General features: G+C 47.5%; 1 protein-coding gene across 3 annotated transcripts in view; it reads right to left on the reverse strand.

Moving 5' to 3' along the window:
* The window catches only part of LOC135829392 (uncharacterized), a 26,764-nt gene extending 6,865 nt beyond the window's left edge, over window positions 1-19,899 (reverse strand). Inside the window, exons 1-12 of one of the 3 annotated variants that reach the window (XM_065341801.1) lie at window positions 19,711-19,899; window positions 19,087-19,194; window positions 18,243-18,374; window positions 17,167-17,292; window positions 16,658-16,795; window positions 14,878-15,003; window positions 11,435-11,563; window positions 10,625-10,786; window positions 2,914-2,997; window positions 2,226-2,342; window positions 1,792-1,881; window positions 1,298-1,408 (exon numbers count right to left, since the gene is read on the reverse strand). In XM_065341801.1, the coding sequence (XP_065197873.1) occupies window positions 1,298-1,408; window positions 1,792-1,881; window positions 2,226-2,342; window positions 2,914-2,997; window positions 10,625-10,786; window positions 11,435-11,563; window positions 14,878-15,003; window positions 16,658-16,795; window positions 17,167-17,292; window positions 18,243-18,374; window positions 19,087-19,194; window positions 19,711-19,810 (1,423 nt within the window). In that variant the 5' untranslated portion in view covers window positions 19,811-19,899. The remainder of the gene's footprint in view (window positions 1-1,297; window positions 1,409-1,791; window positions 1,882-2,225; window positions 2,343-2,913; window positions 2,998-10,624; window positions 10,787-11,434; window positions 11,564-14,877; window positions 15,004-16,657; window positions 16,796-17,166; window positions 17,293-18,242; window positions 18,375-19,086; window positions 19,195-19,710) is intronic. The other 2 variants (XM_065341799.1, XM_065341800.1) reach the window with 2 other exon arrangements.
* Window positions 19,900-20,723: the final 824 nt, after the last annotated feature.

Here is a 20,723-nt window from a genome sequence, read left to right on the forward strand (position 1 = left end):
GCGAAAGTATTGCAGGTTCAGACTTCTCCAGTGGTGCTCAAATAAATCCAGTCACGGCACTCAAGTACGCTACGCACCACGCCCTGCCTTGCGCAGCCCTAGACCCTCAAACACTGGGCGGCGGAATGATGCGAGGCGCAAACTTGAGTAACACGACTGGATTTCAGTGAGCAGCACTCAACTTTGCGTATAACAACACTTGGCGGGGCATCAATAAAGTGTCGTTATTCGCGAAGTGTCCTTTAATATAGCCGAAGTCTCACTATATGAGCCGCAATCAGCGAAAACGACCCTTAGAAGTTAGAGGTTTCGTAATTTTTTCAAGAAAAATGTCGATTTGTGACGTTCAACGATTTTTTGGTCGCGCTGCGCTGCGAACAGCGCGACGAGTTCTTCTTGATCTCCTTGCTTGAATTTATTTGAAGTTAGTTGAAGTGGTGTCGAGTGGCGACTCGAGTGTTCCTTGATCTTGTTGCGATGGCTGCGGACGCCAGAGCTGTTCGCAGAGCACACGCGGCAGTCATTGTGTACAGCTAGCTCGAGCCTGGTGGGGAGTGGATGCTGAAGTAGCCGCTGAAGTTCAGAGTGAGGATGAGACGTTCTTTGGTTCCGACATCGATGTCGACAGCGAGGCGGAATCGCAGCCGTCATCTCCTGCTGCGTTGCGGCTCAAGGTGGTCGATGACTCGTCAGAGTCGGAAGATGAGGAGTCATCACCTGAGATAAATTCTGAGTCTGGGGCTAGTGACGGCAGCGACGTCGTGTCGTCAGCTGCGCAGGAAGAAATGGAAGACATTGCGGAACGACTCCACGCAGGATGCAGCTGCAAATAAGTCGATCATGTCTCCGCACTCTTCCGCTATTCTTTGTCATTCTAGCTGCTTACTGCGCTATTTCAAAGGTATTCAAGCTGCCTACCCACCTAAAAATGCTGAATATTTATTGTACACATACATCGTATACATACATTGCACCAATTTGGAGTACATCTTGTATATTGGTGTATACACCCGTTTTGAATCGGAATATTGAACTTTTTCTTGGCTGAGGTCCTTCAGTAGATGTGTTTCAACAAATTTCTAACCAAAAAGGAATTTTGAAAAAATTGACCCTAAGGGCTGTTTTCGCTGGTTGAGGCCCATATGACAGCGTAAAGTTAGAAGGGACTTTGATCTGGGCATGGAACTTCTGTCGTCAATTGCGAATTGTCGTTATATCCGCAGTGCAGTCGTTATATCCGCAGTGCAGTCGTTACATCCGCAGTGCAGTCGTTATTAGCGAAATTGACAGTACTTACCCTCTGATCTGCGGAAGCCCAGTAGGGACTTTCCCACGTGGAAAACGCCAGTACCAATCTTCTTCATTACGTCCAGAAATCCGGGGTCTGCGTCACGGCGGGACAAAGCGCCTGCAATTGAGAAAACCCATTGCAAGTCCTCTGTGAAGGATACTAGAATGTACAAGCTGCTTAACTGTATTAATTTTTATGAAGCGAACGGGGCTGATGCCTTTTCACCAGGCAATCGCTGGCTCCCCAAAATAACGCAAAAATAATATAATGATTATGACTTTAGATAGATTATGACCAACACTGTGAAAATGAGTATGAGATACATGTACCGACGGATTACTGAAAACCAGTTTTCAGATGCATGGCAAGTCTTGCATGCTAGATAAAAGCACTAGAAAATGCTCTCTGATAGAGGGTTCTTAGCAAAATTAATCTAATGTTATTTGATATTCTTTGCATGCACTCCCCTGCTGCATGCGTCCACTGGCTTTAGCACTTACCCTGGTTGTTCGTGAGCATGGCATCTGCTATTTCTTCAACATCCGAGTCCCTGTCGAATTCCTCCATAGCGATGTCCCCAATCGTGCTAGCTGTGTAGCAACGCAGAGGTATGAGGAATACAAATATTGCAGTAATAATTTCTTGCAAATCCGTCCGAGGGAGTCGAGAAAGAAAGGTCTGAAGAAAATGAACCGTTTCCTAAGATGCTTCGTACCTTTGCAACCTCTCAGCGATGCTTTGACGTTAAGCTATGGTGTACTCGCAGCCAGGTTTGGTTTTATTACCGGTATCAGAGGACACACCTCCCACGACTGCATGATCTGTGATATACGTCATGTTAAAGTTTACCCATTTTCATAGTACGGCAACGTGTTCATGTCCTTGCAATTTTAGTACTGTTCACATCAATAGGTGTGGAGCTCAAAGATCTTACCTTCACGTTTGCGATGGATGGCATGGCTGATAGCGCCAACGATGCCTTTGCCGACCATTCCAATGAGGGAGCCAAGGAGGAATGGTGCTGGGTCTGGATCGCGCATGGATGCGCCTCCTAGGGAGTAAACAAGGGCAAAGAACATTCGTAGTAGTATTGACGGCTACAAAGAGCACAAATTTAAAACCCATTTTTATACAACCATCTTCGGGACTTAAGACTCTTTCACAAACTAGGTTTTGTGCATTCTCATCAAGTGAAATACTAGCAACTGGAGCCAATCGAAAGTAAGTATAACTGACACGAAATGAAATTCGATCGACTGAGTCAAGTACGCCTTGCGTTGCGAAGCCCTACAATTTAGACCTGCAAAAACTGGTATGTGAACTGGAGCAAGCCTGACCCACGCGACTGGATTCCATTGAGCAGCATTATAAGTACTATACATGAAAATCACGGCTCGCGTCAGACTCGGCTCGAGGCCGAGTTTTCCGCATCCGTAGGAACGCCACCACCCTTCAAGGATCAAGGCGCAGATGCAGCTCCTAAAGCGGTGGGAGGTGAGTAGATCACCTCATCAGTGAGTGGTCAAAGACCAAAAGCCCCATTCACTGCATCCATGTTTAAAAGTGGCAAGACATTGTACTGAACAACACTGCACTGGTGGTGTGCATGAACTGGTACGTACTGGCTATGCCAATGGTGCGGAAAGTGGGTGGAGGGAAAATGGGCACGTGAAAGAAGGCGGCTGGTGCGCGTTTCATCTCCTCAACTGCAGAAAAAATTAGCAAAGAAAGTGAAGAAAGACACATGCACAATGGTGAGCGATGACAGTGGAAAATATCATATTCGGTACTACAGTGCTGGCAACTGAAATCCGACACCCCTAGCGTCTCGTACGAATCGCTAACGCGGCTAGCGCACCGCTAGGGGGGGATCGGATTTCAGTTGCCAGCACTGTATGTAACACATACATGTACAGGCGCCTGTCATTGAATATTTCTAACCAGACTAGGAGACGAGGACTTGATTCAGTAAATCAGAAAAAAAGCTAAGCAGCTGATAAAGGCTTTGTGAAGCGAGTGCGCCTCCAAGATGTGCCAGAGCTGATTGCCAGTTATATGAATACATGTAGGTGTAGAACGTCAGTACTGTTGGTCGGTGTCGTGCAATGTGATCGCATGAGCTGATTGTTTAATAACTGGTGGTGTTAGTGGACATTATAGCATAACTTGTACATGTAGTTCCTTGGTCCTCATTTCGTCTTGTAAATCTTCACTATTTCTTCCTACTAGTGCAATTAGGAGTATAATCGATGCAGACATGGCCAGACAACAACGAGTTCATGGAATTTTTTAAGGATTTTTATGTTATTCAAAATCGATTTTCGTGTTCTGCTCATCAGTGAATAGTATCGGAACTGAGGGTACTGTGTACAAAAATAGAACATTTTATAACAGCATAATTAATTAAAAGTGTGAACAACAAAGGAAGTGCTAAAGCATTACATAATAGGTGTCAAACATAGTGCTAACGTATATAACTGAGTGCAGCCACAAAGCAAGAGGTGATGGTTGATGTATATGGCATACTTCCGTATATGGTGCAGCTCCCGCACCCCGTATGCACCCGCCTAGAGCTCCTGCTTCCATATGCGCTCGTACACACTTTCCTTGGTGTTCGTACACACTTCCCTTTTGTGTTCGCACACTGCTTGGAATGTTGTTCTTCGTTTGTTGTCCTCCTTGCTAGTTGTGAATAAACTCTATCTGACACCACATGGCGCAGTGAACATTTCGTCCTGTAGTTTCCATTCTGTCCACACCAACCTAGTTTGTAGTGTCTTACCTGGCCCAGTAGCAGTGTAGCACTCCGTTGGATTTGGATTAGATTACCCTGCAGTTAGTTTGTTAGTTCGTTTTAGATAGGAGTGTTGTTCAATTTATTTCGTAGGACGTAGTCGTGTGAGCTGTCACAACGAGCATTTGTGATCAGCATGGCGAGCAGCGATCCCGCAGCACCTTCTGGTAATGGAGTGCCTGACGTCGCCACGCTCCTGCAGCTCCTGACAACTCAGGCACAGGCGTCTGCACTGCGAGATCAACAGTTTCAGACCCTGATGGAAAGGATGTCCAACCAGACCAGTACTAGTTCTACAACCCCACCCGCACCCAAGTCTGTGTCCGCAGAACGACCAGTACTGTTATCTACTGCCACAATGGCAGAATTTACCGCTTGGGAGGAGGCCTGGCGTGACTATGCGCAATGCCAATGTCTCGCCAGCCACGACCGCCATACACGTATGTCAGCGTTCCGCCAGGCCCTAGATGAGGACCTGCGCCGTTTCATCCGAGAAGGCATTATCGCCTTCCCGGAAGACGCTGACATTGCTGATGCCATCCCGGTCCTCCAGCAGTACATCCGGCGGCAGAGGAACCCGCTGCTCGACCGAATCGAATTTTACAAGAGACGGCAGCAGCGTGGGGAATCATTTGATTCCTTTTATACGGCCCTCCGTGAACTGTTTCACGCGTGTGACTTTTCTGGGTGTTCAGTATGTCATAACTGCAACCAGGCGATGTGCAACCCCTGCAAGGCAGGCCTGTTGAAATTCAACAACGACATACTACGTGACCGCATCGTGACAGGCGTATTTGAGGACGACGTGCGTCACAAGCTGCTGGCCCTCCAGAACTTGAATCTGGAGGCAACTGTGAAGCTCTGCCGTGCTGAGGAAGCAGCCTGCCAAACTTCCTCTGGCATTCCCTCCAGTGGTCACGTGCACGCAGCTAAGAAATCATCTTATAAGCAGCAGAAGGCGAGCCGGCCCGCTCCCGTGAAGTCCACACCAGACAAGCCCGCAGGTGACAAGTGTCCCAGCTGTGGTCGCAGTCCCCACACCAAAGGCACATGTCCTGCGAAGTCACGCAAATGTAACGGATGTCAACGTGTCGGACATTTTCAGTCCATGTGCCCGCACAAAGGCAAACCAACAGCATCCGGCAAAGTCGGCCAACTAAAGTTGCAACGTGCCTCTGTTCGACATGGTCTAGAACTCAGTGTCCACACGCAGCTCAACACAGAACCGACCGCCGAAGCCATGACATGGATTCCAGACACCGGCAGCGATGTTGACGCCATTGGGCCAGCACATCTTTCCCAGCTAGGTGGCTTCCCTGAGAACCTTGCCGTCGATTCCGACACTGTTTCAGCAGCAAACGGCACCTCTCTGGTTAGCCTGGGAAAGATTTCTGCCACGCTCTCCATTGGCTCAGCCCAGCACACCACGGTACTTCATGTGTATGAAGACCTCGACGAGGCGCTGCTGTCATGCCAATCTCTCCGTGCTCTTGGCATTCTCCCTGAGTCCTGGCCGCGGATCTCCCGTGTGAAGTCCGAACCCAGTAGTGCAGACATTGCTGATGTTAAGGCTCAGCTGATGCAAGAGTTTGCTGATGTATTCGACGACTCCCAATTGAAGCCCATGGCTGGTCCTCCCATGGAGATAAAGCTTCAATCTGACGCCACACCAACTCGTGTTAATGGTGCCCGCGCAATCCCATTCGCATTCCGAGACCAGATAAAATCTCAACTGGACGATATGGTGATCAATGGAATTATTGAACCAGTCACTGAACCGTCAGACTGGTGCCACCCGATCGTCATCGCAGATAAGAAGTCTTCTAACGAGAAGCGCCTCACCGTTGATTTGCGTAAACTCAACGACCAAGTCTGCCGACCAACACACCCAGCTCGTACTCCGCGTGACGCCGTGACAGCTATTGGTAAAGCCCGTTTCTTCACCACACTCGACGCTCGTCATGGGTACTGGCAAATACCCCTGTCCGACGACTCGAAGCCGCTCACGACATTCATCACGCCCTGGGGTCGGTATCGCTATTGCCGCAACCCTCAAGGTCTGTCCTCAGCAGGTGACGAATTCAACTGCCGCACAGACGCAGCATTTGACCGCCTCGCTAACTTCGTCAAAGTCGTTGATGACGGCCTAGTACATGACGTCGATTTTCAAGACCACGTCACCCACGTTCGTGACGTCCTTCACCGTGCCCGTGAGCATCACATTACGCTCAGCCCACACAAGTTTGTATTCGGCGCTAGTGAAGTACAGTTCTGCGGATTCGTCATCAATGCTGATGGTTATGCCGTTGATGGTAGCAAGACATCTGCCATTCGCCAGTTCGAAGTGCCCTGCAACCGCACTGACCTCCGCTCATTCTTCGGTTTGGTCAACCAATGCAGCGACTTCACACCGCGCATTGCTGAACTAAGTGAGCCGCTTCGCCCACTCCTGAAAACCAGCAATGAGTTCGCCTGGGATCAGCAGCACACCATAGCATTCGAAGCCGTCAAAGCCATCCTGACTGAGTCACCAGTGTTAGCTTTCTTCCAGCCTGGCAAGCCTCTCCGTCTCGAGACTGATGCATCTGTGAAGAATGGCCTCGGATTTGCCCTATGGCAACAGCATGATGACCAGCAATGGCACCTCATCCAGTGTGGAAGTCGTTTCTTATCTGACGCTGAAACAAGGTACGCTGTAATCGAGCTCGAGTGCCTCGCAGTCGTCTGGGCAGTGCACAAGTGCCGCTTGTATCTATCTGGTGCACAGTTCTCACTAATCACCGACCATCGTCCGCTTGTACCGATTATCAACAGCTACACCCTTGACCAGATTGAGAACTCTCGTCTACTCCGATTGATCATGAAACTTCGTCCGTATCAAGTGAAAGCATCGTGGCGTAAGGGTTCAGAGCACGTATTCGCAGACGCCCTCTCACGACATCCTGTATCAATCCCGACTAGTGATGATGAACTTGGAGAAGATCCAGCACTGTCCTGCCGCAGTATCCGTATCTGTTTACTCCAAGATGGTCCCCAGAGTCTCCAGTTCGCTAAGCTCCGTGCCGCAGCAGCATCTGATCCTGACTACCAGATGCTACTCGGGTATATCCAGAACGGATTTCCCTCAGCACAAAAGCAGCTGCCCGAGCCTCTTCGTGCGTATTGGAACGTGCGTGAACATTTGTCCACCGACAATGGCATAGTCCTGAAAGGTCTACGCATAGTCGTCCCAGCCTCTCTGCGTGCGTCAACGCTGATCGACCTTCACGCAGCCCACCAAGGTCTGACCCGTACCAAACGACGTGCCCGTCAGACAGTGTATTGGCCCGGAATGAACAGTGAGTTAGACACGCTAGTCCGCAGCTGTGATGCATGCCGTGAATTTCAGCCGTCTCAGTCTGCCGAACCGCCCATTTCTGACCGCAAGCCCACTTTGCCATTCGAAAGTGTTAGTGCTGACCTTTTCAGTTGCCAAGGTTGCGAGTATTTGGTATTCGTCGACCGCTTCACCGGATGGCCATGCATAGCCAAGCTTGGTCACTCAGCCACGTCAGCTGACGTCATTCGTCATTTCCGCAGGTGGTTCCCAGATGTAGGCGTACCACAGGTCATTTCAACGGACGGCGGTCCTCAGTTTGCGTCTCACAGATTTGCTGAATTTTGCGAGCGCTGGGGAATCCGTCATATCAAGTCGTCCCCTCACTACCCACAGTCGAACGGACATGCGGAAGCAGCCGTAAAGGCAATAAAGTACCTGGTGGAAAAGACTACCAACGACGGTAATCTAGACACCGATGCTTTCCAGCGTGGCCTTCTCGAGTGGCGCAATACTCCTGGCACTTCGGGAAAGAGTCCTGCCCAGTTACTGTATGGTCGCCCACTCGTCTCCTTCGTTCTCGCCCAATGGAGCCAGTTCGACTCCCACTGGCAAGACACCGCATCTGACATGGATGATGTTGATCGAGTAAACCAGCCTCCCAGTCAGCCTCACCGAGAGCTTCCCCACTTGTCTATCGGGACGCACGTTGACATTCAGCACCCGAAGACAAAACGGTGGTCTTCCCGCGGCGTTGTCGTGGCTATCGGTGACCACCGCGACTACTACGTCAAGCTAATGAGTGGACGCGTATATTGGCGCAACCGTCGCTACCTCCGCCCGTACCGTCCTCCTACTCCAGCTTCAACAGCCATGCCTGCATCGTCTCCCGTACCCGACGCTGCACCACAAGCAGTCCCTGTGACTCAGTCGTCGCCACAGTCAACTGTTCAGGTACCACCTCGAACAAGCCAACGTCCCCGGCGACAGAATGTCCCCTTTAACATTATTTCAACGCGTGGACAATCGTACAATTAACACTCGCTCTGTTCAGTTGTTGATGTCCATTGTACCTATTCAATTGTCATTCCCATTGTTTCGCAGTTGAAAACCTTCATGTATATAATTTTTGCAATTATCCCTTTTACAAGTCTGTTGGAAGTTGCTGCTGCTCCGCGACATGTCATTTGCTACGCACATGCAATTTTCACATTATTTTTTGTTGATTAGATAAACACTTGTACGTTTTTATCTTAGGAGGGGCATGATGTATATGGCATACTTCCGTATATGGTGCAGCTCCCGCACCCCGTATGCACCCGCCTAGAGCTCCTGCTTCCATATGCGCTCGTACACACTTTCCTTGGTGTTCGTACACACTTCCCTTTTGTGTTCGCACACTGCTTGGAATGTTGTTCTTCGTTTGTTGTCCTCCTTGCTAGTTGTGAATAAACTCTATCTGACACCACAATGGTAGGACTCTTCAACACCTGAACGCACGTATCAGACAACATGTGCCGTTGCACTTATTACCACCAGCAGCCAGAGCAAAGCGGCCAAAGCGTGGTAGGCCGTGTAAGAACCCAGTTAGCTCAGTAGACAAACACGCTGTGCCGACAGCGCCGCCTGTTCCCGTGCCACCACCGGCCCCACCACCTGGGGTGCCGTGGGTGGCTGGGGCTGGGGTGGGTTTGCCATCATTGACCTGGCCACCACTTCTCGACCCACTGCAAACGGCAGCGGAGCCTACTCTAGCACAACATCATCGTCCTGGAATGGAGGAGGGGCCACCGAGAGACACTGAACCTTCATCTCGGCAGTTGCCCTTGCCTCCGCCTGAGCCACCCCCTTTACCTTTGGTGACTACCGAGACGGTGGTCCCCCCGGTGCTGGGATCCACGGTGCCGACTGTGTCTGGACAGGGAGGGAGATCATCGACAAACCAAAATGAAACCAATATCCTCACCCATAGACCCAGAAGAAGCACAGCAAACTATTCACTTGAAATTTATGCACGGAATGGACTTGGCCCACGCAAAATGGACAGTGGAAATGGGTGTGCAGTAGTAGAGAACCCAGCAACGGTGACGCGGAGCAGCGGTCAAACGACTTGTGATGCTGGTGGAGATGATGGAGCCATGTTGGAGGCTGATAAGGAGTGCAGTGAGACTGAGCATCAAACGGATGATGAGGAAGTGACTGATGATGATGATGGTGGTGATGAGGACGATGATGATGAAGATGAGACGGAGGACGAGGATAAGGCGGAGGAGGTCGAAGGAAAGGAGCGGGATGAGACGGAAGAGAGCGACGTGAGCAAAAAGTCAGCTGTATTTTGTCACTTGTTATCACGTCCAGATTGTCTTAGTGTGTACGATGATTCTCACTTTTCTGTTTTGTGCCGTGCAAGTTCTGTTAAGCAGTTGAAGGTTCTGGAAGCTGTATGTATTCGTGTGCATAATCCTGTTCTTTGTAAACAAAAGAAGCATGTAGTCGCGCTAAAGTTGTTCTCGTAGCTGGTTATCAGATGTAAATGTTGTGTCATGTTGCACTGTATCACCTCTTGCTTTGTGGCTGCACTCAGTTATATACGTTAGCACTATGTTTGACACCTATTATGTAATGCTTTAGCACTTCCTTTGTTGTTCACACTTTTAATTAATTATGCTGTTATAAAATGTTCTATTTTTGTACACAGTACCCTCAGTTCCGATACTATTCACTGATGAGCGGAACACGAAAATCGATTTTGAATAACATAAAAATCCTTAAAAAATTCCATGAACTCGTTGTTGTCTGGCCATGTCTGCATCGATTATACTCCTAATTGCACTAATAAAATTGCTTTCTCCACGCCGACTCTTTAAATTTCTTCCTACTTTCATCGTTTTCTTGCACATTGTCTCCACCGTTTTTACATTCATAATTTTTTTTTTAATTTGCATGAAAACGTATACACAAATATCGACCCAGCATCAGGGTACTCGACATTACCACAGGTTGCGGAATGAGTAAGTTCAGACTGTGAACTCCAATGTAATGTAAATGCCTGATGTGATCAGTGCAGAAACGATTCTGAGCAGTGTAACTGTATGGAGTTAAAGATTGGAGTTCTTCCATATTATTTCTTGGATGTGGCATTATGTTATGGGCTCCGTAGAAAGTACCTCTTTGGGCACTTTCTGTGGCGGACACCTGGTGAGTATTATTCCAGTGATCTTACCTGCTCTCACAGTATCTGCTGTCAATGCACTCGCAACATCATTAGCAACCCTATCGAACGCAGCGTCGTTAGCAGTGGCTGCACGTGGGTAGGAGGTCGCCGACGCGTAGTGACATTTTCCGGGATAGTTACACGACATCACCCGATAATCACGATAGGACACTCACAGAAAGTAGCATTCAGGGAGAAAACACACCGCACGCACAGCAAAAAATGGCAGATCATGACGTGATCCCGACTTTCCACACACCGTTGGTCTTGAACAGAAATCGCACACCTGGTGTAAAACCGTTGTAGGCAGCAGAAAATTCATATACAAGTTGCAGCACATGTGGGCAGCGTTGAGTGAGATTCTATTCTGTGCAGGAACTCACGCAGCTACTATGGATGTGTGGTTAGTCCACACAACTAACCGGGACAAGGAAAGTGGTATATTTTGAAAGACAGATTCTCCCACTAACTCTGGAGAAGGGCCGAGGCTTCCTGCAGCTTCATCTCTGAAATACGGAATTCGGGTGGACCCACCCATTCCCTTAGCGCTTCACATCCGAACCAGTTCCGTTATTTTACAACGTTTCGACACTTGGTCATCAGTAGGTAATAAGAACAATGACTATTGGGGAAGCCACGCAGGAGCAGTACATATACACACACAGTGTAGTGCCAAAATTATGCGAGCTATGTCACCTCTATGAAGGGGTGAGGGGGTGAGAAGGGCGTGTTCACTCGAATTCCTTATTTCTCCCACTCTCCAGTAACATTTTGTACGCGATAAAGCAAGCAGTTTCCAAGCAATCATCATTTCCTTACGTTCTCTCTTGGACGCCTGTTGGAACACATCGGCATTGCTAACCAGTGTCTTGGCCATGTTGACACTGGCAGTATTCAGTGCGTCCCAGGCAGCACGTGCTGAGCGCATGTTGCCATGAACGAATTGTGCTGAACATTAGCAGAGATGCAACAGCAACCTCACTTGCATGATTGTACAGTTGCACTAAGCCAAATCCGACCCAAGGTATGAGAATGGTGCCCTACACGCGCTCCGACTACATCACATGATTGTATTGTATTGTATTGTATTGTATTTATTTAAAAGGATTCTCCAAAAGCAAATGGATGCTTATCACGGAAGTCTCCCACATAAATATCGCAAGAAAAATGGGGAAATGGGGGAGAGGAGAGTGGAAGATGAAGCATGGGAAGAAGGGAAACAAGTACCTAAATATCGAGGTATAAAAGCAGGTATGCGCCCAGCAGCATTTGCACCATATGTAGATAATTGTTCTTCCATTTCGCGAAGCTGTGTGCTAATCTAGGGCGCCCGATATGCAGTTTCGGTGGGATTTCCCCGTGGTTAAGCCTGTCTGCACAGTGTTTCGGTGCTTCCTGAACTGGACTTCAGAGCATGTGGATATGAGTAGTTCGAAGTAAAGTGAAACAGTTCCGTCCAAACTACCCTAGATATAACATCCTGCAGTCAGACCTCGCTTATCCGGTCCTCTTTTATCCCGATCCCTCGCCATCGGGAAGAAAATCGTTGGTTACGGATTTACAGCGTATATCATGCTTACATACAGTATGTGTGTTCGATTATCCGGTTCCCTCAGCCATCCAGATTTCGTTTGTGGAAAATGGATGTGTGCGGCCGAAAGTCTGACTGTATCGGATATCACGAGTGATATTTTCGACGACACTGCCGAAGAATAGAAAAGTAAGATGACTGTGGATACGAAGTACAGATCTATACTGCCCTCGGAGGCACGTTGTACTGAAATTGCACTGGACCCTGGCTGAGTGGGGCAGTCGTAATGCTTATATCACTGTTAGAGACCGGCGGATTCTGCTAGAAAAGGTGGCAGATTCTGCTCGAAAAGCAGTAAAATTGGCAGAACCTTACAAACCTTATGGCGGGCAATTCCTCGAATTCTGCTCCATTCCTTTATCCACACACCAAACATGCATGAAACTTACCAGAAAAAGTACCGAATTCTGCCAATTTTTCTGCCGGCAGAATCAGTCGGACCCTAATCACTGTATCAGCGGGTACTGTTCGATAGTTAAAACTATGCCACCGTCATGCGACATTAGATGCAATTAACATATGACAATTGCTCGAACGGCTCCAAACTGTAACGTCAGCATACAAACGTGTTCATGTCAGCCAAGATAAACCTGAACCGATCCATAGCGTTTGGCGAATATCACTACGAAGAATGACGTTAAACTCGGATGTTGAGCCAATAATAAATGTAGAAAGGAAGAGGACACATGGATACGAGTTAAGATTAGAATGTGCAACAACTAGGCAAAAAAACTGACAGAGTACTGAGACATTCGACGTCCTGATACCTAGCGTCAACACATCTCCGTAGCGCTTACCAACAGCCTTCCAACTCGGAAGGTTCAAGGTTATTGAAAGACCAAAGAGGGGAAGGTAAGCGCAACGAAAACGAGCACAAGCTACAGTCCCAACGGAAAAAAGAATGTCGATTGTTACTGGACGATGACGAGACCAGTAAGATACTTGACAAAGCGGTCTAACTACAATTCGAAGCAGCAAAGCAGCACACCACCCAACTTGGCTGGCTCATAAATATCAAAGATAAGTAAAGAAGGGGGAAGCTTTGCGAAAACGAATTGTACAAACCGAAAGCCAAACTCCTACAGTACCCTCATGCATGACATTGTGATGGACTAGTTGAGTACAAAAAAAAGTTGTTTCACACGACGTACGTTTCGCCGTATGGTTCGTGACGGCTCATCAGGTGTGCAATTTGAAACTCGAATATTCTTTACTTACAGTATCTTTCATATTTTAAAATAAATTTTATGAGCCACCCAAGTTGGGTGGTGTGCTGCTTTGCTGCTTCGAATTGTAGTTAGACCGCTTTGTCAAGTATCTTACTAGTCTCGTCATCGTCCAGTGACAATCGACATTCTTTAATCCGTTGGGACTGTAGCTTGTGCTCGTTTTCGTTGCGCTTACCTTCCCCTCTTTGGTCTTTAAATAACCTTGAACCTTCCGAGTTGGAAGGCTGTTGGTTAGCGCTACGGAGATGTGTTGAAGCTAGATGTCAGGGCGTCGAATGTCTCAGTACTCTGTCAGTTTTGTGCCTAGTTGTCGCACTTTCTGACTATGTAATAATAGTATCTGGTTACAGTGATGGAGAGTTACTCTTAACTCGTAGCCATGTGTCCTTTTCCTTTCTACAATGACATTAAATTTTAAGATTGGCTGCGCAAATGGCAAAATATTCATAGAAAGAGAAAGGACCAATGTTCAAGTTACTAGCTATGACTAACAGTCCACCAAGGTAACGAAATCTTATACAGTCAGAAAGTGCAAAACAAGGCAAAAAACTGCCAAGGTTAGTATAACTAGTGACGTATTGAAGTTGGTTGCTCCAACGAGGAGCACACGCTTCTTGCCGAACTTGACACTTGACTGACTCACGACTGCCATCCGGAGCACACCAGGAGCACGTCGCACCTTCCGCTCGGCAAACCTGAAAGAAAGCACCACTCCCTGCTCAATACACAGTGTTTCGGGGAATTCACCCCTAATCAGTTGAGCTTGAGTAGGCTGAGGAAGATTGTGCCTGAAAAGCACCACTTATATACTGCTCTCCGGGCCAAACCATCACCAGGGATACAAACTTACAGAGACGCTTTGTTTCCAGCGCGACAAACACCTCGTGAAGCCCCAGGTAGCAGCGTGAGTCAGAGTCGCTCATGGAGTTGTGCTAAACAGACGTTGAGAGCCAGTATAGCTATTCACAACGCTGTCACCTCCAACAACTAGTCGCAAGTCCGCGTGAGGGACAACAATACGAACTTAGAAGTTGCGACTTCGGCGGTAATGTCATGAAGTTGGTTGCTCCAACGAGGAGCACACGCTTCTTGCCGAACTTGACACTTGACTGACTCACGACTGCCATCCGGAGCACACCAGGAGCACGTCGCACCTTCCGCTCGGCAAACCTGAAAGAAAGCACCACTCCCTGCTCAATACACAGTGTTTCCTGAGCAACCAACTTCATGACATTACCGCCGAAGTCGCAACTTCTAAGTTCGTAGTGACGTATTGGTACATTTTCTTTACATAATATTGGCTCACCATCCGAGTTTATATTATAGAAAAGTCTAGAAATGTGACACATCCCTGCCGGAGGTGTACTCAAAGGAGAAAATGAATGCAACACGAAGTTGTTCCTTTAACGTTAGGGATGAAGAACAGGCGGGAGAGAGCTTACGTTCACGGCTGTTCGTTTCTGCTTGGATGGCCAGAGCAGTGGCGTGGGCGAGATCACGTGATGCTCGCTTGGCTACCTGGGCAGTGAATCTGGCAAGCTCCTGCATGTCCTCTGCAGTGCGCTTACCTGTGGTGGGAATACAGGTACAAAAATACACATTAGAACAGTTATTGTGAAGTTCTGTTTTCATATTAAATTTTACATCTTCTCATATTGTCTGTTGTCTGATGGTTGGTTTGTGCCATGATACTCTGAGTAACGACGAAACAGCCCTATGTTTGCTTCCTTTTGTGTACTACGCTCTGCCCATTCCGGGCATTTGAGCACTATTGCAGGTTAAGGCGCACTGCCTCTGTGTACTCATATTGTGTATTATTATAAAAAACAAAAACAATTCACGGTTCACGTGAGAGTCGGCTGGAAGCCGCGTATTAATATTGTTATTTAAAAAATTCAAAAAGAGGACCAGAAGTTTACAAGTTATCCGTTTTGTCCAAACACTAACGGTTATAAGCAGAATACTGTTGAGTAAAAACTGTGCAACAATTAGCAAAAAATTGACTGATGAGATAATGACATTCAACGACCTATGCTTAGCTGCATCACGTCTAGAATGCGCAAACCAGCATGTCATAGCTAACATTCTTAGTTCGCTGTGATGTTTAGCTTGTTTTCGTCTAGAGTGCACCTTCCCCTTTCTCACGTTACTTCATAACTTAGAACCTTCCAAGTTGGAAGGCTGCTGGTTTGCGCATTCTAGACGTGATGCAGCTACTAGTAAGCATTAGGTCGTTGAATGTCATGTTCTCATCAGTCAGTTTTGTGCTAATTGTTGCACACGTTTGACTGAACAGTATTCTGCTTATAACCGTTAGTGTTGGACACAACGGATAACTTGTAAACTTTTGGTCCTCTTTTTGAATTTTAATCCTAGGCTCTCCATCCGAGTTTAATTTAAAAAATTAATACTGTAATGCCTTGATAGGTGGCAGGGTTCTAGCCAGGTATAACTAGTAGTAGGAGGAGGGGGGAGGGAGGGGTAGGGGAAACAGTTACTCAAAACGCATTGTTCCGTTTTCTAAAACAATCTTGCCATGCCAAATGCAATGTTCTGGGGCGAATCCCCCACTTCAGCCCACACAAATGTGCCCTTGTAAACCCTCTAGTGGTGACAAAAGACTGCATTTGCGTTGAATGGCATGAAAATACGCAAAAATCGACAAATGAGTAGGAGGGGGGGGGGGCACTGCGCCCCCTTACTCCCTTTGACTAGAACCCTGGGTGTGAAGAAAACAATGAAAATATTAGCAGTCTAGCATGCTAGTACTACTTCGAAGTAAGGTAGTCTCAATTCAGTACAATCAGTCTCCACTATCAGAGCAGCACCTGTGCTATTCAGTACGGGGATATCAAATCAAGTTTTGGATTCAGAATGAAAAATAATTCATACAACAAGAACAACAAAGGCGGCCTACTGTATAGCAGGAAATTTTCGGACGGAATTTATTTTCGTACGATTTCGTACACGGCCTCTTTTGTACTAAAATTAATTCCGTACTAAAATTTGTTCATGTGAAATTATGTACACTATACATGCGTACTGCATGCAAACACGTGTATTTAGCATGCAGCACTGTACGAAAATATAATCCGTACGAAAGGGCGAAATTCGGCTTTGTCCGAAAATATTTCCGTCCAAAAATTTCCTGCTATACAGTATATCGCATTTCAGAACGAATTCGCTTATCCAACAGCCTGCGTTGTGCGTTCACATTCTTACTGTTAGCCAAGCTTGTCAGCTTCTTGGAGACAATTTGCACAACATTGTGTCCAATCTCCTTGGCGATGGGTTTTACGTGGCTCCAGACCTTGCGGGCTCCGGACTTGATCGTTCCCCAGAAAGACGGATTCCCGTATGCTGGACATGAAATCATGCAATGATGATGTTGGCAACAATATGACCCTTCCGGACCCTGGAATTATATTGAATCCTTTCCCAAAAAACTTGGCTTAGGTGGAAACATTAGTGAATCTCTGCGTGAGAAAAAGCCGACCAGCTCCAATGCAGCCGTGAGATCTGTCCTGCTATCCTATGGACGCACCAAGCAATCGACATGTAGAAGCATCTCCAAACATCTCTCCAGCACAATGTAAATAGTGTGCGTTCCCTTGTAAAGAACACAAAACTCGTTCCACGAAATATAACCTGTGTGTTGGTATGAAGCACTGAAGTTGTTCACTTTGTGTAATGAAGCTAGGCATATCAGTGGAACACGAAGCCGGAGTTACCTTCTGCGGAGCGCTCTGCTGCTGCTACAGCCTGTTCCGCCAAGCGTTTTCCCATCTCCTGGAATTCCTTCTCAGCCACGGCGCTCATCATTTCCATAGCAGAGTCTGCATCGCGTGTTGCTGTATCTGCAGGTATGCAAACGGCAAACCTAGCAATGCTAAGACAGGCTTGTAGCTGAAGCGATACGGGTTGTTACTGCCGACCACCCTTGCAGTTTGCAGCACCACATTTCCATTTTGACAGCGCCCTTCTACCCTGCGCCATGATTCCACTTTCCAAACACTTCAAGTTCAATACAGGATGGAGTGTGACCATGTGGACACACTGAAGACCACATGTGCCTGCTGATCCTTTGGTACAGCTGAGTAACTTTAAACATGCCAGTGGACAGTCATTACTATGGGATAACTGTTGCTTCATGTGTGGAGCGATGCAGATATGCACAATCATGCAAAGCGTAGCTCAGGGGCCCCTATTCAACTTCCAAGCTGGCTTTAGGCCAGTCAGAAACGATGGATACGGTTATCGGAACTGGGCGGGGGGGGGGGGAGGGGGAAATAGCAGCCAAGCCAATACCACGGTCTCAGGAAATCTGATATGTCGTTCATGGTTTGGGTTGTGGTTGTACCTCTAGCTATGATGGAATGGAAAATAATAAGCGAGGGTTTCCTACGAATTCCAGAAACCAACATATCATATGGAAGACGATACACAGGACAATGAACTGACTATAAATAATTATAGGAGTGGTGATGGAGTTCGAGGTGCTCAGCCAACAGGTGGCTCGAGTCGGCATGAGCTGCCCTTATCATATCCGATGTCGTCAACATTTGCCTATGACTAGCTAGCCTTTATCGTGCATGAGAAAATTGCTATGAGTGCAGCAGATACCTTACGTCACAGGGCTTTATGTCGGCGGTATTGCTCAAGTCGACGTACCTTCCCTTTCCAAAAGGGAGGCAATTTCGTAGTGCACGATTGAACATCGCTCATGGGAAAGACGGACATACAAGTACAGTGCACTATGTATAGGTGCCTATCAGCGCAGCATGACCAAGGAACTCATTAAACGTACGTGCTTCCAGGGTTTTCAGTGCGGCTGTTGCCAGGGTCTTTGCCGCGAACTTTCCCGCCTTGGCTGCCGCGTTCTTGACGGAGTTCCAGAAGCCTGGCGCTGCTCCGCGGCGACCAGCCAAAAGAATTTGAGCTGCAGGAAGGAAAATAGCAGGAGACAATACCTTTGCTATAAACAAATAACACATTACGCGTAGTAGAATGCTAAACACTTGGGAAACGTCACTACTCGACTCCAAACTCCAAAAATGGTCTCTTCACTGCGATTCAAATTATTAAAATTTAAATGACACCAAATCTTCGGGCCCGGCCCATCATCTGCGTTCATTACCCTGTTGGAGTTTAGGGAACATTTGCAAAGTTTAACACTACAATAAAGTAATTCAGTATTCTCTCTGCTTTTTTTCTTGTGTGCATCATCAGCGAGGTGTAGTACATGCTGATACTGATTTCTTCTTGGGTTTCCAGCTGCACAGTTTCTTCCAGTTTGTCTTGTCCGCTGCTTGTTGCAGGGACCCGGAAAGTTCTAGTATGCCACTCATTTAGTCTAGGTAATGCCATCAGTAATTCCACTCAGTAAACGGTGTCATGATTTTAGTAGTCAAACTGGAGAGGGGCTACCTATCGCAGGCTATCAGTAAGACTTATCATGAAGTTCGAAGCCTCGTGATACAATTCAGGGCGTGGCTGGGGGCAGTATGGTTGACTGTTCCGTAGCTGCAGGGACATCACAGCCCTATATATGCAGCTCCTATAAGAGGTGAGGTGAGTGGACCTCAAAGAGCGGCCAAAGGCCATTCCAGTTCTCAAGATCGTAAATACAGATGCACCAGCAACATTCTTACCGTTGTATTCGTCAGCAAACTCATCGCCATTATTGTCGACGGCGTAGTCAAAATCAGAGTCCAAGAAGCGACTGTCCATCACGGCTTCATCTTCGGCGGCTTGCTCATCTGTGACGTTCAGTGAACGAAACAGCAACAGCACTTAATATGCTGGGTCATTTGGGAGAAAGAACTCACCTCAATTTACTTTACGTACACATAGTCATGTAGATACAGTAGTTTGGATCGTTCATGCTGCTACGCAATCATTAGGTACTATAATGCTAAGGAGAGTAGATATGATACAGTATCCTACAAAGAAAGTAACCACTCTTGGCACACCTTTTTTGTGTGAAAACGATGGAAAATGGTCAGCACAGTGTTGTAATGATAGTGGAATATACTAATGTTACAAGGTTTGGCGTGATGGATACCAATGTATCAAAATAAGCGTCACAAATATTCTCACACGATGCATGCCTGATTAAAAGGGCGAAGGAGAGAGGGAAAGTTTGCAGTGCAGGGCACGCTATTTGGACACGCAGGTATTTCAGAGCGTTTTGTAATATCTGCTTCGCCACCGGTACTCCATCTTAGTACCAGAGAGTGCAGAAAACATCAAAATATTCCGAATTCTTATCTCACCAGCTACTAGCTCGGCGATATCGGCCACAGGCTCAGCTCTTGCCAGTGCTACCCCACCGAGCAGTAAGATGAAAGCAACCTTGCCAAGCAAGATCGCCATTATCGGGCTGTCTTTGACGCCAAAGTAGGAATCTCAGCAAAGTTCTCACCTCCTGTGCGAAAATAGTACAGTTCTAAAAGAGTACGATAATGGAGTACTTCGTGCCTCTGACCCGACATTATATATGTACGATTCCACGTTTGTGTGGTGGCCATTGCATTCCTTGCCAAGCCGCAACAAACCGGAACTGTTCCATCCCTGGTCTATCCCAGGAACGATTTGAGAGCGGAATGTTTCCTAGACCTTGCACCTGGGCTTAGGGCCGAGGCTATGGAGTGGCGATGAGTAGATGTACGCCCGAGCCGCCGTATACGTACTGGTGGGTGCTGTCTGGTATGCCTCTTTCAAGCACTGGAGATGCAACTCGCTCACAGTCTGCAGACAGGAAAGGTACGGTACGGCACGAGTAGCATATTTACATGTGCATATAACTGTAGATGTAGGGACGTCACAGCATAACGTTAACTGCATACAGTCGGTGTTACATCACCCCCCCCCCCCCCCCCACACACCACCCTCGGAAACATACTGATATCGGATACGTTCAAATCTGAACTAGCAAGCTTTGTTTTGTTCACTGGATAGTACGATTTCCTAGACGTCTGGCCCGCTGTAGCTGGTCCGCTACTCCTGCACATTACTGATGTGCACTGCAAATGCTGCGAACCTGGCGTTCAAACCTACAATCTCCATGTGACTGCAAAATCACCTCAATGCAGCTCACCAGATGAAGGCTTGGATCCTCTGCACTCAGTATAGTCAAGTCAAGCGAGCTGCAACTCCCGCCGCAGTGCCGATAGGTGGACTCACGCCCCTACATGGCTGCTTCCCCTTGTCTAACCCCCGAGACGAAAAGATAATAGCCGCCTCGCCGAATATTTAAAAAAATCTCCATGTACACGGTGCCATAGAG

The sequence above is a fragment of the Sycon ciliatum genome, chromosome 13 (assembly GCF_964019385.1).
Source record: "Sycon ciliatum chromosome 13, ocSycCili1.1, whole genome shotgun sequence".
In the NCBI taxonomy this organism is placed as follows: Eukaryota; Metazoa; Porifera; class Calcarea; order Leucosolenida; family Sycettidae; genus Sycon; species Sycon ciliatum.